Source organism: Danio rerio, chromosome 16 (genome assembly GCF_052040795.2).
Source record: "Danio rerio strain M-AB ecotype USA chromosome 16, GRCz13ab, whole genome shotgun sequence".
Classification (NCBI taxonomy): domain Eukaryota; kingdom Metazoa; phylum Chordata; class Actinopteri; order Cypriniformes; family Danionidae; genus Danio; species Danio rerio.
Genome location: NC_141036.1, coordinates 30504883 through 30532649, shown reverse-complemented (window position 1 = coordinate 30532649; position 27767 = coordinate 30504883). Strand labels below are relative to the sequence as shown.

At 37.0% G+C, this 27767-nt stretch overlaps 1 protein-coding gene across 38 annotated transcripts in view; it reads left to right on the top strand.

The window, feature by feature from the left end:
* arhgef1 (Rho guanine nucleotide exchange factor 1) overlaps window positions 1-27767 on the top strand; it is a 91240-nt gene that overhangs the window by 29087 nt on the left and 34386 nt on the right. For 25 of the 38 annotated variants that reach the window (XM_087285915.1, XM_087285908.1, XM_087285906.1 and 22 more), the window contains 4 exon segments: window positions 8692-8756; window positions 16566-16652; window positions 19206-19319; window positions 22198-22296. In XM_087285915.1, the coding sequence (XP_087142041.1) occupies window positions 8730-8756; window positions 16566-16652; window positions 19206-19319; window positions 22198-22296 (327 nt within the window). In that variant the 5' untranslated portion in view covers window positions 8692-8729. 38 annotated transcript variants of the gene reach the window in all.

Sequence of the window (27767 nt, the reverse complement as noted above, 5' to 3'; positions counted from 1 at the left end):
TACTTAAGTACAGTAAGAAATTATTTGTACTTCGTTACTTCACATTTCTGCAAATGAGTTGGAAAATTTGTGGTAAGATTAATTTTACTATTATTTGTTTGTATGAAGAAATGAATAGTTTATTCAGACAGAATATACATTAAATAGTTTAAAACTACTCTGGGGTTATTGGGTAAATACATTTTAATCTTATAAATCGCAAATAAATCACATATTACATTTCATTGAGAATTTATTTAGATATTTAATGAGTACGTTTTTGAGTGATTCGTTCATTTATTCATACTTTCATTGAATTTCTTCAAAGGTCTGATTCATAATGACTTGACAGGATTCTCTGTCAGAAAAGTCTAGTGGCAGGGAATTTGCTTTTACACCATGTCTGGTGTAACAAGAATATTGTTTTCTTGTGGTTACATCCATGAATATGAGGACTGTGTAAATACATGGTACTCACAGGGTCTGTATTTATTGCAACATGATCCACCAGTCAAATGTTCTGATTGAAACAAGGACGCCTTAGGCAACCTGGAGGCTCATATGTTTTTGAGCTTCTAAAGTCCAAATACAGTTCTTAACAACATTGAGTGCGAGTAATCGGTTAAATGCTGCTGTTCTTGGAACTTCTAAAATGATAACCATAGACAACATCTTGTTTGACGTATAAGCTAGTGATGACCAAGAATGACATGTGCTGGTGTAGCTGTGATGTCCCGTTTTTGGTGAGTAATTTAATCCCCACCCTTTCAGACTGAAGGGCAAAGAGAATCAAGTAGTGGTAGGCATGGGGATCATAAGGGTATCATTTATTTGATATTGGGCCTAACTATATTATATTTCGTTATTATAGAATGTTAACTACAATTGAGCTGATGTTGTACCTGTTGCTCAAGTATTGAACACGTCATATTTTTTCCGTAAATAATGTTTCTAAATTAGCTGTTGACATGGACTTAAACCAGATTTAGGTAAAACCCAAACAGTACAAACATAAAAATAATAAATGTAAAACAAAAAAATGAGTTATGTGTAACTAAGCAGCTAATATTCATTTATAATGAGGAAGGGCAGAGGGTTGCTGAATAATTTTTGAGAGATTTCAGCTGCTGTCTGGGCACTTCCCACTACCTCCATGAATGTTCCAAAGTAGACCAGCTCAAAACAGTTTTGACTCAAACTCAAACCCGTATTACACCTTGGATCTGATTGAGAGAAGCGCGTCTTTATACCATAAATGCAGGGCCTAAGAGACTTCTTCCTTGCTAGAAAAATGCAAATATATCAGGGCTCGACAATAAGGACTGCCCAATGGCCCAGGGTCAGTGTGCGAGACACTCAGGCCAGTGTACAGAATGTTACTGGCCCAATCGGGCCAGTGCTGCCTTGTCACAAACGTTTGGCTGCGAATGTCTGTCAAGTACGTGCAAATACAATCTTAGGGTGCTTTCACATATAGATCGCAAAATTACCTATTATGCTTTGTATTTGCAAGGAGAATGCTAAGAACTTCCGGTCGGCAGCTGATGCATGTAAACAGTCACATTTGGACAGCTTTGAAACAATAGTTTGAATCTATTTTACCTGCTTTTATGATCTTTGAACTAATACTGCTTTCCATCAGCACCACCTCCTGGACTGATTATTTTAAAAAATGTGATCTAATATAGGATGGAAAACAGCTGCTGTGAGGCATTTTCTCCTCGTTGTCAGACGGCATCTTCTGCCGTTTAAATGAAGCCTCGTCATCGCTAAAGTCAAGTTTTTCTCTTTCTTTCAAATACATAACCTGCCCAAACAAATGTAATTCACCAAAATGTTTGACACACACACAGCCTACTGTACTGTTCCACTAACACACTGCTTTAATAACTCTGCTTAAGTGAAATTGAAACATAAACGGCTCGCGATTTGAACGTACAGCAAATCAGCCAGCAGAGTATCAATAACGGACTTTTATTGGTGATTTCTGTAAATTGCATGACTTACATACCTGTTAAGTTTTCATGCCAGTAATCTGTTGTGCTCTATAATGCAGTGAAGTATTGCGTGTGTGTATGTGTGTGTGTGTTGAAGAGCTGCTGAGCTAACAGCTGACAGGTCGGGAACACACACACACACACACACACACACTGTAGTTCTGGCGACAGACACGTGAACTAGGAGAACGTTTTTCTCTCGCTCATGAACCACATCTGACAGATTAAAGGCTTTAACATACACTTTTTTTTTTTTTGTGTGTGTCACAAAAACACTCCGTAATCCACTCAAAACACTATTGAGACCCATTTTCGTAGCGCGAACTACCAGTTGTGACCGCTGTAAACGAAAGTTCTTAGCATTATGCCGGAAGACGCTGGTCGCTCTAGCACCCTCCATGCAGAAGCCAAACAAAAGGTCTATAGACTTTTGTTTCGGAATCTGTCTCGTTTCCCCCCATTAGCGCGGTTTGTTTGGCATATGTGAATTTAGCAATTGCAATCGTGTCCACGCCAAATCAATCAGTCCATGATCGCCTGAATGAGGTGGTCCCTGCTCAATTGAGTGGATCGATTTATAGTGAGAAAACAAAACAATCCAACGAACTAACGACCCAGGCTATATTACAGTGTGTTATGATTGTGTAATAGCCATATATACGGCTATACAAAGAGAATGATGAGCAGGGCGAGATTTCATTCCTACCGGTAAATGTGCATTTCATATCTAATACGAAAGCATGCTGAAATATTTCAGAGAGCTGTTTATCAGTTAGGAAAATTGACCGAACTTACCATCTGATAGCTTTTTTCATATTTTAATCTTATAATTTGTTGTATTAGGCTTGTTGTTTTGTTGATCTCTGCACTGACAGCTCGAAAGAAAGATCAACATTGATCTGCTTTATGATCTGATGCAGTCTCGGTTCATATGCTATGTCTCTGTATAATTTAAGCCGATAATGCAGAATTTTAGCCAATGCTTTTTTTTTTAATAGATTGATTAATTCAATAGATGGATAGATTTTTACTGGGTGGGACCAGTAAAATAAAAAATCCTTAGCTTTGAACCCTGTATATCATATATTGCTATATAAAAAATGGAAAGGCTTAAAGAACGAAGGGAAGAAAAAGAAAGGGAGGAGGTTGTGTGATGTTTGTTAGGGGTTAACACCTCTCAATCACACATCTTTACAGTCTTTTACACTAAAAACTTTCTTTATTTTCTCGCTCTCTCTGTTCATTCTCACGTGGTCAGCGAAGCCACATGCCTGCCCGCCACCCTTCCTCTGTTCTTACTGGAGTGACCGAGAGAAGCTCCGAGATCTCTAATCTCCTGCAGTATTGAAATACCGCACAGTCCAGAGAGAATCAGAGAGAGAGAAAGTGCAGTCATTACATAGTTTTGAGGAGATAGCGATAGACCTCATTAACTCCACCTGTAACACCCCAGTGCTCTACAGTCTTATGCTGCGTTCCAGTTTAACTACTTGTAATACGCCCCAGAACTAGCTTCTCTTTTTGCAAAGAGAAGTATGTACTTTGCAAAGCGTAACAGAAGACGAGGAAATGCTACTGCTTCATCATTAATGGATTGTTCGGTTGCTTAGTAACATGGCCTGTCTGTGTGTCTGTCAAATCCTTCACATTTTTCAAATAAATAATTTCTTACCGTATTAGAGATGAACTGGCATGTCAATCAATCATTGTCTTTCATACAAAGAAATCTCCTTATGTGTTTGCATAATTATGCATTCAGTGTTTACAACCTAATGTATCTTTATAAAAGTCAGCAATGTTGGTAAAATAAAACGCTATGCAGATAATATGAAAATCACATTTTTAATTGTGTTGGATATTAGAGATTGGTTCACCCAAAACTGAATATTGTCATCATTTGCTCACCCTCCATTTGTTTTTAAACACAAAATATGATATTTTGAAGAATGTTGAAAACTAGTAGCCATTGACAACTACAGTTTGTCATCTAAAGTCATTCACTGCAGTTTCAGGCATTGTTCAACTTGTTAAACCACTTGAATTTGAGAAAATGGTAAGTAAATAAAAATGTTTGGGTGAATTTTTTTTTATTAGTGATTAAATTCTTAATCGCGTTACCTCATTCACACTATGAGCGACTGTTCATTTCAACAGAGTGACCTCCATCTATGTGAGTGACAGCGAACGTTGGCAACCAGGTGGGCATGTCGAGCAATGCGAAATGAAGAGGGCACTCTCCTGCAGAAACTTCAGAATAACACAAGGAAGAAACTCTTTATATTGTGGGTAATTCTAAAAGGGATACAGCCGCAGATACTCATCAGTATAGCATAATCTTTGTGACCGTGTACAACAATAATTTATATTTTTACATGTGGCTGAGCAATATTGCAAAAAAAAAAAATATTAGTTTGAGTCGCTCCTAAAGGCGTCTTGCAAGTCGCGTGCTTCCATTGAAAATGACAAACTTTCATTCTAAGCTTGTTGGCATTGCTTCCAAGGCGCAGTCTTAGCAGCCACATTTTAGTAAAACTATAGCCTCCATACCAAAACTATACCAAGTTTTTTTTTATCAATATTGACAATGGTGTTCGGTCAATAAATATTAATACCAATTTTATCGCCTAGCCCTATTTTTACATTGCTGTGAGCATCAGATTTAGGGTTGGGATAGATGTAGACGTTGATAAAATGAAATTTAATGGGTCATTTAATAAATAATATAAATAATTACTGTTATAATTGCTGTTTTTACAGTATATAAATTATTTTCGTTAACTTCCAACTCCACCTGTATATCTTTAAGCAACAATCTTGTATTATTGTATTATAAACATAATTGTTAACCGTTTTCAGAGTGACTAATAATCACGACTACACAACCATCTCTCTGGAGAATTTATTTCCAACACTCGACTGAAGTTATGAAGGGAGATTAGAATGAAAATTATATTATATATGGTAATTTCACATGCAGCATTTACTACTACTCTGAGCCATAGTTTATTGAGCAGCCATGCAAACAGCTGTCATTATCACAGAATGACAGAATCTCAATGTCATACCGTCCGATTAAATCAATTTTGATTTTGAAACAAATTTTTGTGTAGCTTATCAGTGAACTACAGCCATGCTTCTCTATCAGTACATGCTGAAGGTTTACTAGAACCGGTTTTACTGATAAAAACACAAGAAAATTGTCTTCGATTATTCATCCAGCCTTAACTGTATGTGAACTGGGCCGCAGTATTATTCTCAGTTCAGTTGATCTCTGGCCACTATGCACGTCTTTCTTTTTTTTTCTGCGTTTAACGCCCTCTGATTGATCTTGACAGCTTTTGAGATGATTTATTGAAAGCTGTGGGTGTAGTTAAATGTCTTTTTAGGTTGCCATTTATCAAAATAGCAATTTAGCATGCAATCTGAGTCATATTGAATGTATGTGAAGTTTATAGTCCTAAGTTATGCTTGAATGATGTCCAGACTCCAGAACAGAACTGACTATCAGTCAGTGCCTCTATACTCTCCATCATTGTTCTTAGTTTAGTTCACTTGTTTTTGCAAGGATACAGGAGTGTTTTTTTTTCTTTACATCAGTTTCCAAATGCATGCATGACTGATGTCATATTTTGTTTTTCTCTTTAGCTCTTCCTCTTTTTTTAATATTAGTATTATTTTATTACTCTGTTGTGATGGTTTCTCCTTGTGACAGAGATGAGGGCAATGTCACAAAAAGGTAGAGGAAGCATCGACACTTGCTGTCACATGAACTGGAAATAGAGCATGAAACAAGCTTTTTTGTTTTCAAAAGGGAGTAAAAGGAGGCGCTTCACCATCAGAACATTTACATTTTATTAAGTCAAATAATTTAATATGCATGTTTGTTTGCCATTTTGTTTTGATGGATTTTGAAATAAAAAAAATTATAATATTGAAATATCTCTAAATATATTGTGCTGATTTACTGATTTATTTAATGACATTGAATCAAATAGAATAATATGAGTTTTTTTTGTCATTTTTTAATATAAATAAATTTTCTGAATTTATATATAAAAATCCTAATTCATTAAAACACACTTAAACTATTTCAGTTAAATATACCATAAAAATATCTAATTTATGAGCTGTTAGGCATTTAAAATCATTTTTATCCAATTTGATTTGATTGATTCATTTTGAACAGTAATCCACTCTTAAGAACAATTACTCAAACATAAATACATTTTTCTTCATAATCAACAAAACCTCTTTATATCTGTGTAAACTCAAAAATAACAATTGATTTTAACCGGTTTGGAAATTCTAAGAAGTTTAATATTTAAATCTTAGTAATTTACAAATTACTCTCATTATTGGGGGTATTTTGTTTTATATTTTATTTTATTCATAATTGCAAAGTAACATAATTGCATATTATATGAGTTGCTGCTGTTGCCATTTAATTGATTTTTTTTTCTTGTTTATTTTTTAATTTCTTATTAGAAATTATTTTTTTCTTATTATAAATATGTTATCAAAAATATAATTTTTTAATTGTGAAAGTCTCTTTCTAATTCTTTATTGTTTGAATAATTCCTATCACAAAAAAGATCAGAGTTTCTAAATAAAGCTACATTACTAAACTGCATTTTAACTGTATTTTTAAATATCAACTAAATAGAAATTTTCATGTCTTAAAAAACCTTAAAATGTCTTAAATTTCAAAAATAAAACTTTAGGCCTTAAAAAGTCTTATTCACTTAAATATTGAGATGTAGGTCGTAAATCATTTTAAACAGGTCTTGTCCAGGTTGTCATTTATGTAAAGCTACCCAATCGATCCAACACGCATCCAATCACCAACACCATCATCTCTATAAAACTTTTAGCAAAACCTTTCATCACTAATATTATAACAATCTATTTTGTATACATTTAGTTTTTTAAGAGTTTAAGTTATGTTGAAAAAAATGTATGTTTACAACTAGGCATGGGACGGTACAAGATTCTGACGGTATGATAACCTTGGATAAAAATATCACGGTTTGACGGTATTGTGATTACTACTCTAAAATATAGTCTTTTTAAATCTCTGGGTAAAAAACAAAAATGTTTTTCCCTTTTAAACACAATATATATTTTTTTGAGAAATATTTTAAGTATATTGGAGCATGAAACATGTCAGAATAAATAATTCAAATCAATCATTGACTTGTGCATATCTTTTCTGCTGGAGATACTGGTTTCCTTAAAAACAAACAAAAAACATAAATAAAAAATGTAACGCATACCTGTGGAAGGATATAGCAGAAAATATTGGTGGTTTTAAAATCTTGACTTTTCCATATTTGGTATACCCTAAAAACGGTTATCATCCCATGCCTATAAACAACTAAGGTCTGCTTGTTTTGACACATTATTTAAAATATCTGGCAAAGAAATGACTAGTTAGATTTCTTTTGTTCTGCTGGCCCATTAAAAAAAAGGAATCCTTAGCGTTTATCACTATAGAAGTCTGAAATTTCATTCTTCATGGTCTTACATAGGTCTTAAATTTGATTGGGTGAATTGAAGTTCAAGACATCCATTGCGGCACAGTCCAAAAAAATTACAACTTTAACTTTAAATGTGATAACACTTCGTACAACATATATAAAAAATTCCCAGAAAAATTAAAACATCTTCTTTTACACCTTTAAAACAAGAATCAGTCAGACAAAGGAGTGTGGCATATTTGTGTAAAGCGTTGTGTAAACCTTCATAAATCTTTCTCTTTAATCTTTAATGTGTCATACTCTTGTGTGTATCTGTTTGTCCCTCCTTGTCTTTTTCCTTTGTTTAACGCTCTCTGTTTCTCTGAACATGACTTTTGCAGACAGGTTGACAAAAAATGGCTCTGATCGTTTCCTGAGGAAATTACACCCACTTCCTCTCTCTCTCTCACTCTCTCTCATTCTCTCTCTCTCTCTCTCTCTCTCTCTCTCTCTCTCTCTCTCTCTCATTCTCTCTCTCTCTCCGTCTCTTTCTCTCTTTATGCTTGCCCTCACTGTAGACGCAGTGCTTTGGAAAGCTTTGAAGATCTCATAGTCTTGGCTGATTAAAGCCGCTGATAAACCCCTGAACACAAACACAGCTCCATTAGCGGTTATTTTAGGCCTTTGCTATCACACCGCTCCAGTACAGAGGACAAGGCCATTGTCCCAGAGGCTGCATGCACTAGTCTGGTATGCAAAGACATTCCCCTGCTATCTGCTTATTTTTTTGTCTGAAAGTTGGTGGACTTTCACTGCGGCACTCAATGCCTAGTGCTTATTGCGATTAGATCATAAAAAGCCTTTGTTTTGTATCGGAGAATAAATAGACAAACACATTGGCAGAATAATGAGCGAACAAACCTTTTTTCAAATCTCTCCTGCAGTAAAGATCTCGCATCTATTATTCTGAAGGCAAAGGAACAAAGCAAATAAATCTTTTGGCCGCAGAGAAAAAAAGAAAATTCAAAACCTTCCTCATTGATGGGTCGTATCTGGCTCTAGTTTTTCCACATCGGTCTATCTGTTATTGATTTATTGGGCGATCCTGATGCTGTTGTTCTCCATTCTTGTAGGTTTGTATCGGACGATTCAATCTGCTTGGCTTCTGGCAGTATTTTTGGAATTTGTTTCACTTTGTGTTTGTATTGATTGTTTTGTTGATAAAAGATGCAGTTCTTTATGATGTCATGTTTTTTCAGGAGCTCGGTTTGCTGGTGTTGGTAGGACCTGCGACAGCATGGATTACGAAGACGCCCATAATGGGGTAAAGGCATCTACAGTTGCTTGTATTTGTTTGTTTCCACTCACTCTTGATGTTCTTAGAAGTGGCCTGTATCTGATTTGGTAACAGGGATGGTGTAATCAGGTTCCATCATTATGACCAAAATGGCTAGAGCAAAGAGCATTCAGAGGAGTTTGAGAATTAATTATTCTTTTTATTTCATTTTAGGAGTTATTTTTACATTTTTTATATAAAGTTGAAGAAAAAAGCTATTTTTACATCTTTTATATAAAGTTTAATAAATAAGCTTTCGGTTGATATATGATTTGCGAAGATAGAGCAATATCAAAACTTTGGGGTCAGTAGGATTATTAAATGTTTTAAAATAAGCTTCTCTTGCTCACCAAGGCTGCATTTATTTAATCAAAAATACAGTACAAATTGTAAAATTGTGAAATGTTATTGCACTGTAAATCAAAAAATTGTATCAAAGCAGCTTCACATAAAAGATCATAGTAAATTGAAACAGTGACAGTTTAGTTTTCAGTGTTTAAGTTAAGTTCAGTTCAGTTGTTTTAATAATCACTACTCAGAGTCCAAACACTGAAGAGCAAATCCATCGATGTGTAGCTCTACAGATTCCGAACATGCAAGCCACTGGCGACAGCGGCGAGGAAAAAAACTTCACCAACAGTCAATAATGACTGCAGTACTAATTTAGTTTGAAACTACGCACAGTAAGTAATAAATAAATAATTAATTAAGAAATTAACAATTTAACTTTTTTTAAATTTAATAAATGCCGCCTTGATAAACAGGATAATTTTATTTAACATATTAAATAAAAAATAATAATAATAAAAAAAGAAACTTGACCTCAAACTTTAGACTTTTAGTGTTTATAATATAGAAAGAATTGCCTTAAAAGTAGTCTAAATTATGTTCTTTGCAATCCATATTAATAATCAAAAATTAAGTTTATAATTTTTATAGTTTTACAATATATTTCCCTAGAACATGATCATTAAGTATTATTCTAATGATTTTTGGCATGCAAGAAAATATATTTATGATATAACATTTTCTGGAGGGCTATTTCCAAAAATATACATTTGCAACATAAGATGCAAAAATACGGCTTTGTCATCTAAGGTCACATATATTTATTTTATTCTAAAACTGCACTTCTATATTCTTAAACAAATAATTTAAAATAATTAATTTTGTTTCAGATTATTTCAATTAATATTTTTTTCCATATATAAAAACATTTGAAGTTATCTTTGGATTTATTTGAATGGTAATAAATTATTTATAACACCTCACTATTTTCTGTTTATGCATTTTTTCAATTCTAGACGGGGTCTAGTTGTGTTTTTCTAATGTTGTTTAGAAGGAACCACAAGACTCTCGTTCTCTAAAAATGCTGAGTTGATGTTTTTTTGTTTTTCTGGATCTCTTTAAAATTAGGTTAAAATATTTACATTTCAACCCAGTGGCCTTGTTTGTTTAAATAGACAACATATTTTATTTAAAGATGTTTTACTGATGCTTTTTAAAATTATAACCAGAATGAATTTTAGAGTTTTTGTCTTGTGTTAATTTTAAATGTCTGTTGTAGTTTTTTGGTAATTGTACCACTTTTGTTATTCCATTTGTTCTTACCTTGAAGCTAGCCTTTGCTGCTGACATGGCATTAATGGACCCTATTATGCTTTTTAAACTTCAAAGAGAGTTATACTCTATATCAGTAAGCACTGTTTCTGAACTCCCTCAAGTGCCTCAATTGTAGTCCTGTTTTTTTTTATTCTTGCAATGTTCTCCTCACAGTATCTTGACTTTAAATAGCTCCCACACAAGGGTCAAGCCAAGGGAACAAGACTTGGTTAAGCTGTGTTAGTGGTGGGTTGTCTTCAAGTCTAAGAGTTTCACAGATCTAATATGTTGATACACGTACCACATTCATTTCCATGTAGCATTACAATCCGCATTAACAATATGTGAGCTTTAATATTCTTTTATGTATTAGACGTCACTTGTGTGCATTTAGCAGTTGATGTGAGCATAGTGTATACTCATGTAAAGTATTGTGTCAGTGCAGAAAACCACTTATCAAGAGTTTTAGATTCGCCCCATTCTAGAAAGTGTACATTTCATTTGCATTTAAAGAAAAACACAAAAACACTTAAAAGGAGCAGCTTGATATAATGATTCATGAAGCATTTGGATCTGAAACGTCATATCTTCACATCTTTCACATCTTGCGAAATGGGCATATTAAGAATAAACAAAGAAGTGACTTAATGGGACAGGCTGGATTCAGAAATATTTACATCATTAAAGCAACTATAACAAATCTGTTCAGTGTTTTAAAATAAATGACTCTTGTCTGAGATATTATGTATTGTTTCTTTGGCCTTAATGACAGGAACAAGAAGAATTATGCCTCACATTTTTGAGTTCACAGATTGGTTTCATTAGTACATGAACACTATACTATCAAGGAAATGGTGAGCTTTTTTATTTGTTAGGGGAATAAAATCTCCTATTAGGGACAATGAGTACACTAACACACAAAGGCATACACTGTCAGACATTACAGCTGCCGAGACGCAAATGTTTCTGGGTGCTTAATAAAATCAGGAATGTGCTGTACTAGGTTGGGCAGCACAGCTGACTCTTTTCTGACTGTCTTGTGCAATGAGTTACACTCCTCCAAATTTTCACCAGCCCGAAGGGGGTCTGGCCTTTCTTACAGGGTCTAGCAGAGTCTGGACAGTACAATGTACAGCCCTTTTTGTGGCAGAAACATGTCTGTCTTGACTCTTTCTGCAGGTACACCAGTTTCATCTTGCATTAGCAGTCATCTGATCACAAGTGCTCAGCTTAGATGCATTACTATATTCTTACTAGACAGGTTGCATACAATCATTGTGTGAGGATTCTTCTTCAAAAAACATAGATGGTGTAGTGCAAGTGAATTAGAGTTCTCTCATTTTTGCTTTGATGAGAAATGTAATTACAAGTTTATCTGTTGATCAAAGATTTAAGGTATATTGTGTGCATTGTATTGTTTTGTCTGCCTTTGTTCTGTTGGGATACGCTATACATGTATAAAGGGATACGCTGATCATTATCATTTTTGGTTTTCAGAAATAGAAAAAGATGACAAAAATTAAGCTGAAAAAAAAAGGCTACGCTGCAGTCTAAAGCAGCTTTTACACCAGACGTGGAAAGCAATGCACTATAAAACCCATTTGTTTTAATGGCTTGCTCCAAGCAAAGGCGGTTTGTTTCTGAGCCAACCAATGCGCGAGAGCAGTAAAGTCCAGTCAAATAATCAGACAGGACATTTTTGTGTAGTATACTCATTCCTGCTGCTTGCAATAGCGATACTTTGCTGACAAGGCAACACTGTTAAACTGACGCCTCGCTCACTGTCAGAAAATGTTATTGTCAATAAAATGACAATGATTGTTTTATTGGCTTGTGTGTTGTTTTTAATCAGTGTAAATAGAATTAGCTAAATTTAAAAAAGTCTTACAAAACGACGATATCATTTAATAAAATTTTAATTAATTATTACAAAGCATTTTTGTTTTGCAGCTAAGTGCATCTAAAATTTTAGGGTTTGAATACGTCACAGAAATTTAATTTTAGTGCTTTACTAATTATAATAAATGCATTGTTCTGGTGGTAATAATAAAAACTCCTTACATTTTATATAGCACTTTTCAAAGCGCCTTACACATTGGGAGGAATCTCCTCATCCACCACCAGTGTGCAGCATCTACCTCGATGACGCGACAGCAGCCATTTTGCGCACTACACAGTGATGAAACCAGTACTGATATGGGGAGGCTAAGGTGGACATAATGGACAGAGGCCAGTTGACAAATTTGGCCAGGATGCCGGTATGAAACCCCTACTCTTTTTTTGAAGGACATCCTAGGATTTTTAACGACAACAGAGAGTCAGGACTTCGGTTTAACGTCTCATCCAAAAGATGGCGCTTACTGAGCATATAGAGTCTTTACTGGGGCATTAGGACCCACACAGACCGCACGTTGGGCGCCCCCTGCTGGCCTCACTAACACCACTTTGGGCAGCAACCTAGCTTTACCATGTTGTCTCCCATCCAGGTACTGACCGGGCGCAGCCCTGCTTAGCTTCACTAGGCAACCATGTGAGAGTTGTAGAGAGCTCGCTGCCGGCTAGATGTATTTTCATACAAGTACCATAATAATCTTTGGTCAGTAGGCTGAGAGTACATGGTGTTTTTTAGGTATTTAAATGCATTTGTCAACACATTTTAAATTTAAATTACATTATTAACACTAGTATTTTGCATTGTCATGCTGTGTTTGGATTAAGAAGAAATCTTTGACTCTTAACTTTTCTTTATTTGTTTATTTATTTATTTATTTTTCTTATATCTCATTAAACAAATGGATCACCCTAAAGTGAGCATACTATCATCAGTTACAGCTTAGCTTATGTTTTTCCAAGCCTGTATGACTTATTTTCTTCTGATACAGGTTTTACTGGTTTGTAATAAGATAAGGAAGAGTAAATGATGAATTGTTTTTTTTTTTTTTGGTGAACTATCCTTTTGATTATTTTGTAAACACAGGCACATTTTATTTGAGAATTAAAAGTTTGCACACAAGGAAACACTAGCTTGATTTTTGCTTGTGTTCATCACAATCACTTGTTTGTTTCTACTCAAGCAAACATTGTTAGTCTGTTGAATTGCTGGAGTTTGACTTGTACAGGGATTTTCAGCCTCTTTCCACTGAGTTATTATTATTATTGCACAACAGCGACAGAGGAAATTTGTTCTCAGAGGCTCTCACAGAGAACACTTACATTTTCAGCCAATACCCAGATTCATTGGCCCGCGTTATGGAATATTTCTCTGGTTTCTTCAGAAATATGTTCACGGTTTAGACCTTGTGTGAAATAATGAGCGATATTAGGTTGTGCCATATGAATATTCACCTCTGTTTAAATGCTCTTCTAGGCTCCCTGAGCTGTAGTTCAGCATCATGTCAGATTGTTTTTGGAAGTTGCTCAATGCTTTCAAATGTTCTCGTTCATATAGAAACAATCACAAAATGGCAGTTTTATGTTACACACTCCATGTAACATTTGTTAAGGACTTTGTTTTAGTCTGTGGTCATTTTCATATTGTGATGAAACTCTTCTTCAGTATTAGTTTTTGTGTAGTGTTATGTAGATGGTAACAACATTTTTTCCACTTTTTTATTTGTTATATTAGTAACAGTGTCAGATAATGTGATTTTTGGCTCTTAACTAATTTTGTTGTGAACAAGAAAAATGTCAGACTACACATTACATCGGCTTTAATGATATGTTTGATGTCATAGAGAAGGCAACTCCTAAATTAATTAGAAATTTTTTTGTCAATGGCAATGGCAAAAAAAAAAAAAAAAATATATATATATATATATATATATTGTCTAAAATGTAGCTCCTTCAATATTAATAGATCATGCTTTGCTTGAGTGTTGAATTTTGTTTATAACTATGCTGGTAAAACGGTTCTGTTTTTTTTTTTTTTTTTTTTTACCAATAACACAATAAATATGAACATGTAAATGCGTAAACATACAGCACAGTCAATAAGTATTTAATCACCCTGTAATTTTTTATGATCTCCTACTTAGAAATCACAGAGAGGTCTAGAACTTTCAGCATAGGTCCATTTCTACTGTGAGACAAAATCTACAAATAAAAATCCGGAAATCACGTACGATTTTTTTTTTAAACAATTTATTTGTAAATTACTGTGTCAAATAAGTATTCAATCACTTGCTTTTCAGGCAGATTTCTGGCCATCAAAAAGTAGTCCAGCTACGCAATACTGATGATTCTAATGTAGTAGCACCTCTTTGAGGTCGTTAGCTGTCATAAAGACCCCTGTGCAACCCACAATCAGTCAAAAGTCTACGTAAAAAATGGGCAAAATCAAAGAGCTGTAAAAAGAGACGCAAGAGACAAAATTGTAGACCTTCACAAAGCTGGAAAGGGCTACAGGGCAGTTGCCAAGCTGCTTGGTGAAAAAACAACAAGTGTTGAAGTAATTGTCCGAAAATGAAAGAGGCTAATGTTGACTGTCAATGTCCCTCGGACTGGGGCCCCACAGAAGATCTCTCTTTGTGGGGTTTCAATTATGCTAAGAATGGTGACGAATAAGGCCAGAACTACACGGGAGTAGCTGGTCAATGCCATGAAGAGAGCTGGGACCACTGTTTCCAAGGCTACTATCAGTAATACACTAAGACGTCATGCTTTAAAATCATGAATCGCATGGAAGGTTCCCTTACTTTAGTCAGCCCATGTCCAGGCCCATCTGAAGTTTGCCAGGGACCATCTGGATGATCCAGAGGAGTCATGGTAGAAAGTCCTGTGGTCAGATGAGACCAAAGTAGAACTTTTTGAACTCCATTTGTCATGTTTGGAGGAAGAAGGAGGATGAGTATCTTCCCAGTAATACAGAACCTACAGTGAAGCATGGGACTGGAAGCATCATGCTCTGGGGGTATTTTTCTGCACAGGGGAAAGGACGACTGCACTGTATGTTGGAGAGGATGAATGGGGCCATGCATTGTAAGGTATTGGGCAAAAACCTCCCTCCCTTAGTCAGAGCAATAAAGATGGGTCATGGCTGGGTCTTCCAACATGACAATGACCCAAAGCACACAGCCAGGAAAACCAAGGAGTGGCTCCTTAAGAAGCATATCAAGGTTCTGGAGTGGTCTCCAGCACTAATTATAATAGAAAATCTTTGGACAACCCTGAAACCTGACAGATCTAGAGAAGATCTGTATGGAGGAGTGGACCAAAAATCCCTCCTGCAATGTGTGCAAACCTGGTGAAGAACTACAGGAAGAGTTTGACCTCTGTAATTGGTCATCAAACTAAAGGCTTCTGTACAAAATATTAAATAAGCATTAAATTCACATAAAGTGATCTAATGCTTATTTGACGCAATTATTTACAAATAAGTAGCCAAAAAACATACTATGTGATTTCCAGATTTTTATTTTTAGATCTGTCTCTCACAGTGGATATAAGTATGAGATCATGAAAAAATCACTGGGTGATCAAATATTTATTGACCTCACTGTATATGTGTAATGACATTTTTCTGCATTCATGTAGGTTTTATCACAGTCAAGTGAATATGCTATTCTGTAGTGAGTGGCATGCACAGTAATGTTAGCTTGCACATAATTACAAAGCCAATAAAAACAACAAAGTAATTAATATTCACAATAAATATTGCACACACACCTACAGCAGATACTCCATTACTTAATCCTGATACCAATACCAATACCAAACATCCTGAAATCATTTTCTTATTTCACCATGATTAAAGTTTGTGTTCACCACTTTTGTGATGAAATGAAACACGAACAACGAAATAAAACAAAACTTGCTAGTTCTTTTAAAAGGAAGTTCTAAAGTTACCCAGATTTTGTGCATTAGTCATCGTCCACTATGACACAAATAAAAGGATTGACTATTGCTTCCCGACACCTACTGTCATTTACGGATCACGTTAACGCCCTACTTGCTGATATGTAATCTGGCATTATCAACACTTCATCCTCTATTGAGTGTCATTTTACATTTTCTTTTTGTCCAGAATTGAAAGCTTCCATGCTTTAGTTATTTAGTTATTCTTTGTCACTTAGACTGCCAATTTAAAAGTCTAATCCTATAAACGTCATTGTCCCTTAAGCATGATAATTATATTGTTATTTTATTAAGATTTTGTACTGGTAATGCTCTTTTGACCTCCTCTTTGTCTCTCCACAGCGCGGGCTGTCAGGTGCTCAGAGTTTAAATCCAGTCATGAACATAATCGGAGCAGAGGATGAAGACTTTGAGAATGATGAGCAGCCTGTGAGTGACACTAGCTCTCAACTAACAGAGCTATCAATAGTATAGATTTCAGTGTCTTCATGATTCTTTTTGTATCTTTGAGAAAGAAATGATTGAAAGGTTCTTACTGAATTAGAATTGAATGCAATTCTTGGAAAAAAAACTGTGTTGACACATTTTATAGTGTTTTTCAGTGGTTCTCAAAGTGGGGGTCGGAACCCACTAGGGGGGGGGGGTCGCTGACAATGACACAAGGTCGCTTGGTGATTTCCAAAAGTCAAATAAAGGTTGTTAAACTATTAGAATTACCATATTTTACCCATAACCCACAGAAGATAAAAATTGTAGTTACAGATTACATTAAAAAGGCAACAACATGCAAATAATAAACCATCAGTTCTTTAATTTTTGTGTTAACGTTAGATTAACAACACAGCAATAGCGTCAGCTACAGTGGATTGGTTTTATAGCATCAGGTTAAACTTTCTAACACCTTTGTAGCAATCAAATGCATTAAAAATCAATACAAAACCACAACAGAACACTGAGAATGATCTCTGATTAGCGGTCTCCGAAATTAAACCATGAATAGACTTGTGCTGAAAACTTTGTGCCCACCGGTCTCATTAGGTGAGGTTAATATTAAATTAAATAAAGTAATAAATGACTACATAAATTATAGCCTATGGATGTTAGACTGTTAGGTGGCGAGATTGTTATTTTGTGGGTCGTGGGCTGAAAAGTTTGGGAACCCCTGATGTAGTTATAGTGAACCATAGTAGCATAGTACCATAGTAGCAGTGCAATAATTTGCAAAAATTAACTGTTTAAAATGAAGCTGTACTTTTTATGTATATAAAATGTATATGTAACGTATTCATTAACAAAACGGATCTTAGATTTAACACAACACAAGGAAATAAAGGAATATTTGAATATTTCAGAATTCATGTAATATTGAAAGTTTGCGTCTAAAATGATGTCAGTCCACTTGTTAAGCGTGACATCACATGAAGCGGCTTGCAGGTCCAAGCGCTCTGTCAAACTGTATAGGGAGACTCAACAAATGGTAATGATAAACATTTACAAAGCTATGTAATGCTTTCAAAAGTTACGATCACAATGTAAATATCCATGCCTAATATTGGATGGCCAGAGAATGATTACTTTTTTCTTTATAAATTGTTACAATATTGGTGTCTATGATAAAGCAAGTCCAGAGACTCTTGTGTACACCATGATTTTATGTAAAATTCACTTTAATGTGTGATATGACTTAAAATGGCCATAAACGAATATCTTCTCAATTCAAATGAGCATCGACTTGGACCCGGAAACAGTATTTCATGTCACAACTTAACAAGCGGATACAACTTTTAGTGACACTGTTTTCATTTAAGTTAATGTGAGCTAACAATGAAAAATACTTCTAAAGCACTAATTGTTCTTATTTTATGCTAAATACTTTTTGACTAATATAGAGTTCAGTCAAAACTGGTTTATTTTAATATTAATGTATTTCAGCAAACAAAGTAACAACAGTGCTTCCCACACATAGACTTTACTTGTGTGGGCCGCCCAGGTATATTAACGGCCGCCCGAGAATATTCAGTTAAACAGTTTTTTATTTATTTTTGTTTTTTACTATTATTTTCATGTCACACTTTATTTTAATACTCCGTTTGTTGGATTTAAGTTACATTGCATCTACATGCCAACAAATTCTTATTAGATTAACAGTAGATTGTTAGGTTGGGGTTAGGGTTAGGCCATACTCACACTATGTACAGTTGCCTTGAACCAGGCCCCACTCACATTACATCTGGCCTGGGCACGCTTATGTCATTGATGCTGCGCTGTTCAGTATGCGCTCTCACTCAGCACAATGGAGATTTCTTTAGTTACATCGTTTAAATCGTTTAATATTCAGTGACATGCACAGGTGCACATGGCTTCTGAATAGCATAATAGAGAAATAGTGGATTTGTTATTTATTTCAACAGTCTTTTTTTGAACTTTAAGTAGTATTAGTAGTAGTATTAGTAGTATATTAGTATATTAGATAAAGTTCTAAAAATCACAGCAACAAATTACATTGAGGATATTCAAACAGAGGGTGACGCGGTGGCGCTGGTAGGTAGTGCTGTTGCCTCACAGCAAGAAGGTCACTGGTTCAAGCTTCTGCGGAGTCAGTTGGTGTTTCTGTGTGGAGTTTGCATGTTCTCCTTGCGTTCACATGAGTTTACTCCGCGTGCTCCGGTTTCCCTCACAGTTCAAAGACATGCGGTACAGGTGAATTGGGTTGGCTACATTTTCAGTAGTGTGTGTGTGTGAATGTTTCACAGAGATGGGTTGCGACTGGAAGGGCATCCGCTGCGTAAAATATATGCTGGATAAGTTGGCAGTTCTTTCCGCTGGGACGACCCCAGATTAATAAAGGGATGAATGAATGAATATTCAAACAGATGTCATTAAATTATATTATAAAATTGAGAGTGTTGTTGTTTTTACTGTATTTCTTTAACATTTAACAGTCACGTATATTATGTATTTATTACTTTTTGTCATTCTCAGATGGTGGACGATCAGTGCATTCACTTTAACAGTATTGAGCTGTTGAAGTCCAGGCCCACGCACCTGCTTGTGTTCCTTCATCATGTCATGCTACAGTTTGACTGTGCTCCTGTGGTAAGAACATACAGGATTTGTGCCTGTTTATTTTGTGCGTGTGCATGCATGCGTTTACTTTAGTATGTGAGGCTCTGTGTTTCCTACATCGCCTCCTGTTCAGCTATGAATGTTACATGTATTCAGTGGGTGTGGGAGTGTTGTGTATGTATCAGTATTATAAAGCCCTTTTCATGTGATTTTTAAAGCATGAGTATTTCTTCCTTTATTTGGCATGCAGCCAATGTGATCTACCCCAGGTACCGTCTCCCAATCCCAAATCCTTCATTTTCTTTACTTCATTTGACCTCAAAGCTGTTTAGATAGGATGAATGTTGATGTTTAGATGAAATGTTAATTTAAGTAAGACTTTAAAGTTGGAGTTCACCAAAAACTGAAAATTGTCATTGTTCACTTATTTTATATATTTTAAGGTTTTTCTCTTCTGCTTAACACAAAATGAAATAAATATTTAGGACAGATTTTTCATTTTTTGGTGAACTAGTAGGCCTTATGCAAGGCCCCGATATACTTACAGTGAAGTTGGATTTTTGCTTTTGATTGAATGTTTTTTTTTCCCCTGAACATCTTTACACAGCTAGGAGATGGGTTAATATAGCATATGATACATATATAGAATACTGTATGTGTGTGATGCTCGCTTTCCTATCTGATAAAATATGGAGGCAATAATAAGCAGTGAGTAAGATTTCAAAGCTAATGCATTTACTGTTGCTATTCTATAATATTTTTAATAATTGAAATTTAACAGTGTTTATTTTGCTAGCACACATTGTTTTTCTTAAGGTGAGTAATTAATCTGTGCTAGTTAATCCACTTCTGGTTTATGCAGTGTTACAGCCGGCTCTTAAGCTCCACCAAAAAGGAGGACCAGATGCAACAATCGCAGAAACATTTATTTTAACATAACAATAACATAAATAATATAAAGTAAACAAATAGAAGAAGAGTCAGAGCCAAAATGGGACGGTCAACACAGCTTAACCAAGCTCCATGGCAAGGCAATCATTCGGAATCTCTGTCTTTGTTACGAGCACACCAAACGCTGTTTATATCCACGTCCCAACGAGCAGCACCTGTGTATCAATCACATCATCTCCAACCTGTAACTGAAACACATGCACTCACCGCTGATAGGCTGGGACAGGACACACAGCCAATAGACTGAGTGCGCCACACTTACTCACAGCCCATAGGCTGGAATGTCACAAATATGCACGTGCACATACACACACATAGCAAACACCACACTCGCAGCCCATAGGCTGGGACGTCAAGCTGCTCCAAATCTCTCATTGATTTTTTTTTTTTTTTTTGTAACAAACATTTTTGTTTATTTTCTCCAGTAAACAGTCCACATAATCATCTTATAAACACATGATTGCATGCAATAATCAAGAAAGGCTTGTTTAAGGCTTGTTTATCAAGCCTTAAAAATCTCAATTTGATGCCCTGGTTGACACCATGCTAAAGTTGGTTCTTAATTCTCCTTTGACGTAAATCCAGCCTATCTTTTTTTGTGTATGTTTTATATGTAAGGGATCATGTACATCTGTTAGGTTACTCAAAGAATAAAACCTGACAGGCTTATGTATTAGACTGAAGGGCTTTATTCTGCGAATACAACCAGCGAGATGTACATTATCTAACTGTTACACGAACACTTTCTACAAAAGTAAACTTTTATTCCCGTGTCCATTAGATTGGACATCACTTGCCAGTCCATGTTTTTGTGATTCCTGAGCATTTCATCTAATTTAAAGCCTGCAGTTCATGAGAGTGGACGATGGTCATTTAAACAAATGGCAAAAAGGCTCGGCTTGTCATTTAAATAAAATCCATTACACTGAAAAGCAGCATGGCATCACTTCACTCCAGACACATTTGCAATGTTTTTATTCAGATTTATTTATATGTTTGCCAATTTTTCTTAGATTGTATGTAAAAAAAGAGGAATTGCACATACTAGTTAAAGTTTAAATTCTTTTGTAACATTGCAAGCTTTAGATCTAGATTTTTTTCAAATCCATTGGGTTTTGCAATGGGTTCAAAATCTGTTACTAAAAGTAAATCTGCTGATTTGTATATTTAAAAAAACTATATTAGTGTTCTAATTCATCACTGAAACAATTTCATATGCAGATTATACAGTTCTTGAACATAGCAGATGGAAATATGTCATATATGGACATTATAAGAAATGATGGAAGGATGAAGATAGATTTTGTTATAAACAAGGTGCAAACGATACAACAAAAACTTCAAAATTAAAGTAAAAATGCTACAATGTTTGTGGTTTAGAAAATAAATTTCAATATCATACCAACAAACATCAATTTTTTTGTATTTTATGTTGGTATGATGTTCGGAAAGTACAACAGTTCTGACCTGATGTCCATTGAAATCAGAATATAAATGTATTTACTAATGATCAAGAAGATTTGTAAAACCCAGATGATCCTCTGTAGTTAGTTGTTATCAGGGAATAACATACCTTGGAATGTCATGAATGACTAATGAGAAGCAAGTATTCCAGAGAGCCGGTGTAATAATATATTATTAAGCTTGACAGGTTTTGTTTGCTTTCAAAAACAAAAGCTGCTGTGTTGTTTTCATGAATTTTAGATCCATCAATTTGTCCTTGTCATCCTCTTGATGTGTTTTTTCTCACTGGTCAGTATGTGCTTTGAAAGTCTCTGAATTTTTTAAATGTTCAGTTGCCTCCTCATCCACACCATATATAGGTTAACACAGCACGTATCGTCATCCCTCTATTCTTGATGTCTAAATCTGTCAATTGTGTTATGCTGCTTTTTCTTTGATCTCCTTCCCTCAATCTCTCTCTCCCTCTCTCTTTCTCTCTCTTCCCCTGTTTTAGCTATGCTACCTTCATGCTGACCTCATGAAGAACCTCAATACCAAAGACACCAAGAAGCACTTTGGGGAATTCTACAACACTTTCCTGGAGAAAGGAGCGGTATGTACACAAGAACAGTTCTAGACGTTCAGCTGTCAAGTTTGTTTATCGCTTTTCAAGTCTGCCTCTTTGTTCTGTCACAGTTTTCAGTATGCTCCTAGTTTCATTGTCTACATTTTTGGTAGAACCATTTAGATTCGTTGGGGAATTTTTTTGAAGCTGTGTTTTATTTATCACACAGGTAATCTGCTGTCTTGTCCTTGAGCTTGTTGTCTGTCAAAGTGAAGATAGCAGTTAAATGTTTACTGAAATAATGAGGTAGATTAAGAATTATACATGGAGAAACACAAAACTCCGGGGTACCGGAGTGGGTGGATTAATGGCCGTATGAAAAACGGGCTTCAATTTAGAGACATGAAAAAGGGATGAATTCTCCTGTACGCTGGAGGAAGTTTGAGGCGGACTGCCACCGGACTAATGATCTTGGTGACGGAAAACGGGCCAATGAATTTAGGTGCAAGTTTGTTACATACGGTGCGGAGAGGAATATTTTTAGATGAAAGCCACATTTTTTGACCGACAACGTAAACGGGAGGCTTAGACCGGTGGCGATCGGCTTTAGCCTTGGTGCGCAAACCTACTTGAAGGAGGGTCTGTCTGGCCCTGTTCCAAGTATGTCGACATCTCTGGACAAAGGCGTGGGCAGAGGGAACCGCGACTTCGGATTCCAGACTGGGAAAAGCAGGTGGCTGGTACCCTAAACTACACTCAAATGGAGAGAGGCCCGTGGCAGACGATTGGAAGTCTTAGAAACAGCACAAACTGAGCAAGCCAACACAAGATTCCTTATGTCACGAGCCATTACTGGCCACCAGAATCGTTGTTTAATTAGATACAAGGTACGACTCACCCCTGGATGACAGGCCAACTTGGAAGAGTGACCCCAACGGATGACGTCAGACCGTAATTCCTCTGGCACAAAAAAACGACTCGGTGGGCATCCAGGCGGAGGCGTTACCCCTTCTAAGGCCATGCGGACCCTCGACTCGATCTCCCAGGTGACAGCAGAGATAAAAAGTCTGCGTGGCACGATGGTCTCAGGAGATGATGCGCGCTCAGAGTGATCAAAAATTCGAGAAAGTGCATCAGGTTTAACATTCTTGGAACCTGGTTGGTACGAGATGGAAAAATTGAAACATCCGAAAAATAAAGCCCACCGCGCCTGCCTAGAGTTCAATCTTTTGGCGAATTGGATGTACTCCAGATTTTTATGATCGGTCCAAACGATAAAGGGAACTCCCGAACCCTCTAGCCAATGACGCCACTCTTCCAATGCAAGCTTGACGGCCAACAGCTTTCGATTACCAATATCATAATTTTGTTCAGCATTGTTGAGACGATGAGAAAAATATGCGCAGGGATGCATCTTGCCGTCCGAGGAAGAGCGCTGGGACAGGATAGCACCGACCCCCACCTCTGATGCGTCAACCTCCACCACGAACTGCCGTGATGGATCAGGGGCAATAAGAATAGGTGCTGAAACAAAGCAGCTTTTCAGACGATCAAACGCAACTTGCGCTGCATTGGACCACCTGAACGGAGTCTTGAGGGAGGTTAAGGCAGTCAGAGGCGCGGCGAGCTGGCTGAAGTTGCGAATGAAATGCCGGTAAAAATTGGCAAAACCAAGAAACCTCTGCAGGGCCTTGCGGGAATCTGGGGTTGGCCAATCTACCACAGCCTGAACTTTCTCTGGATCCATGCGCATCCCCTCGACTGACATGATATGTCCCAGAAAAGGAACAGACTGTGCATGAAAAACGCATTTCTCCGCCTTGACATAAAGCCCATTCTCTTGCAGCCTCTGAAGCACTCACCTGACGTGTTGAACGTGTTCATGGAGAGAATGAGAAAATATCAGTATGTCATCCAGGTAAACATAAATAAACTGATCTAGCATATCTCTCAACACGTCATTCACGAGTGCTTGGAAGACTGCAGGGGCGTTGGACAGACCGAAAGGAAGAACACAATATTCGAAGTGCCTGGGGGTATTAAAGGCAGTCTTCCATTCATCGCCTTCTCGAATGCGGACCAAATGGTAAGCGTTGCGGAGGTCTAATTTCGTGAAAAAGGATGCCCCCTGCAGACGTTCGACGGCAGAAGACATCAGCGGCAAAGGATATGTATTCTTTACCATGATAGCGTTCAGCCCTCGGTAGTCTATACAAGGACGGAGGGAGCCATCTTTCTTTTTCACGAAAAAAAAAAAACCCGCCCCTGCTGGTGATGAAGAAGGGCGGATGATTTTGGCTGCTAGAGAATCAGAAATATATTTCTCCATGGCCTCCCTCTCTGGAACAGAGAGCGAATAAAGTTTGCCTTTAGGCGGAGACGTACCTGGCAATAACTCTATAGCACAGTCATAGGGACAATGTGGAGGCAGAGAAGCAGCTCGAGACTTACTGAACACTCTCTTCAGGTCGAGGTACTCCTTGGGCACGTTTGACAGATCCATGTGTTTTTCCTGAAAAACAGAACGAGACACAGAAGTACAGGCAGACAACAAACACGTAGCATGACAGCTCTCACTCCAAGATATTACAGATTCCTGTCTCCAGTTAATATGTGGATTGTGTATTACCAGCCAAGGATGCCCAAGGACTACTGGAGTGACAGGAGCTTCTGTTAAAAAAAAAAAGAATAATTTCAGAGTGGTTACCAGAGGTGATCAGTCTTATTGGACCAGTGGAATGAGTAATGGACGGAAGAGAAGAACCTTTAAGAGCATGAACAGATATAGGTTGGGAGAGAGAAATCACAGGAAGTCTGAGTTTTTTCACTAAAGCAGAGTCAATAAAATTTCCCTCCGCCCCAGAGTCAATAATTGCTTGAGTACTAAAATTGCCAGATGACCACTCCAACATAACATTCAAAAGAGTAGCTGCAAGGGAAGATTTGTTCAAAGATACTCCACCCGTCAGTAAACTCTTTTCTACTGACGGGCTCTGGCTTTTACCCTGAATCGCAATGTGATCAACACCACCGCTGTGAAACACCAGGTCCTCGATGCGGCGTCTGCGCTTTTCCTCCAGCGACAGCCTAGAGCGACCCATCTGCACGCCTTCGTGATCCACGAGGGGTGTGGCCTCCTGCCCCGGAACTACCGTGACAGCCGGAAAAGGTGATCTCACCAGAGCGTGCGTGCGTCGCGTGTTTCTCTCCCTGAGCTGAAGACGAGAATCCACACGAATGGCCAGATCAATTAGTTCGTCCAGGGTCTTAGGAAGATCCAGGGTGAATATTTTATCCTTTATCTGGTCTGCCAGCCCATGGAGAAAGACGTCCCACTGCGCCTGCGCGTTCCATTCGCTCTCGGCCGCCAGGGTGCGGAACTCAATGGAGTAGTCAGCGACACTCCGTTGCCCCTGCCGCAACTCTGTAAGAGCCCGTGCCGCCTCTCTGCCCGCCAAACCTCGATCGAATACCTTTTTAAGCTCTGTCGAAAAGGTGTCAAATGAAGAGCAGCATGGGAGTTTCCTCTCCCACACAGCAGTTCCCCACTGCGCCGCTCTCCCGGTGAGAAGCGTGATGACAAACGCCACTTTCGATTCCTCCGTGGAAAACGAGTAAGGCTGCAGGGAAAAGTACAATGAGCACTTCGCTAAAAAGGCTCGACAAAACTCAGGCTCTCCGGAGTAGAACGCTGGAGGTGGAAGGCGAGGCTCGGAAAATCCAGCTGTTCGCTCAGGAACCGGCATAGATGGACTAAGGTTAGTTGCAACAGGCTGCTGAAGACCGACAGCATGAAGACGTTGCAACCGTGTTGTGAGATCAGAGATCTGAGTGACAAGCGCCTGGACAGCGCGACTGATGGTGACCATCTGATCATCATGTCTGTTCATGCGTGTGGTAGCGTGTGCAACAACTTCAGCCAGGCCGGAGATACTCGCTGTATCCATGTTTGATCAGTCCATTCTGTCACGAATCAAGACAAGGAGGATCCAAATGCGAGTGTTTTAATGAACAGAGGACACACGAAAGTTCAAACAAAAGAGAGCCACAGGTTACAACGATGACATCAAACAGACAGCGGATGATACTGGGAGACAACAGTCAGGGAACAAGGACAAACAAGGACAACACACAAGGCATGATACATAACATACAGGAGGAACACACAGATCCATAAACCGTGACATCTACAGACAGTACAGAAGCGAATGCGGATTTGTTGTTTTGTGTGTGTATTGCATCACTCACTCCTGAAATCACTGTTTTTCATTTATGGTACAGCAATGAAAGAATTGTCATGGTTGTTAATTTTAACTTACCCACCATTGACAGTGGTGTCATGTTTATTTTATGTTCACAAGGATGCTTTGCAGAGCATGCTATTATAATGTTGCCATATCCACATATAAGCAGTGTTTATCAAGCATGGTTAAGAGATCAAGTTTATGGAGGTTATGTAGGCAGGTGCAGACAGCAATATTTTTGGTTAAGTGACTTATTTATTAACTTTTTTTTTATGGGCTTATTTTTTATTAATATTTTTCTGAAATGATCTGGCAACCATTAAAGTCAAGTGGAAGACGTATATCATTCTCTGGGATTTCATGCACTGGGATACATGCTGAATGAAGATTCCGATATGCTTTTAAATTCATCGCTATAACAACTAGTTAAGATGGATTTTGTACACAATGTAGAATTGTACAAAAAATTGATTACAAGATTATTTCTGAAGTTAGTTTGATTAAGTGTCACTACTGAACAGTAATTTATGTTCAGAATGTGTCAAAATTCTAATAGGTGAACTGTGTGTGTGTGTGTGCGTGTGTGTGCGTGTGTGTGCGTGTACGTGTATGTGTGTGTGTGTGTGTGTGTGTGTGTGTGTGCGCGTGCGTGCGTGCATGCGTGCGTGCGTGCGTGCTTGCGCATAACAACAACAATAATAATAGTAACAATAATAAGTTCAAATGAATTGATTTTTACAATGCACTTTTACTGTGTAGGGTGTCAAAACAGCTTAACATAGATAGAGAATAAAACCCATAATAAAAAAACAAAACAAAAATGCTGTTTTTTTTATTTATTTATTTATTTATTTTTTTTAGAGAATTACATTTGTAAAATCAGATGGATTGTAGTTGTAATTTACATTCAGGTAATTTTATTTATTTTTAATGAATTTAATTTTTTATTGACATGCCGGCATGATTAAGCTTTTGATGCTGTATGTTGAATACATCTAATATAGTCTAAATTATACTCTATAATATAATCAAGTTTTAGATGCTTTACTATATATAAATCTAATATGGTCATGATCTACATTATCTATTTTAGCCAGCGATTTCCTTATAACACATGACATATAAGATCACATCTGATTTTGTTTACACTTTTACTGTATGAAGTTTTTGTCTTTGTCATTTCCCCTGAGTCTGTCAGCCCACTCCTTTCTGCCAGCGTAGCATTTTTATACATTCTTCTTTTAGACATGTCTTCTTTCTCTGTCTCTCATCGGT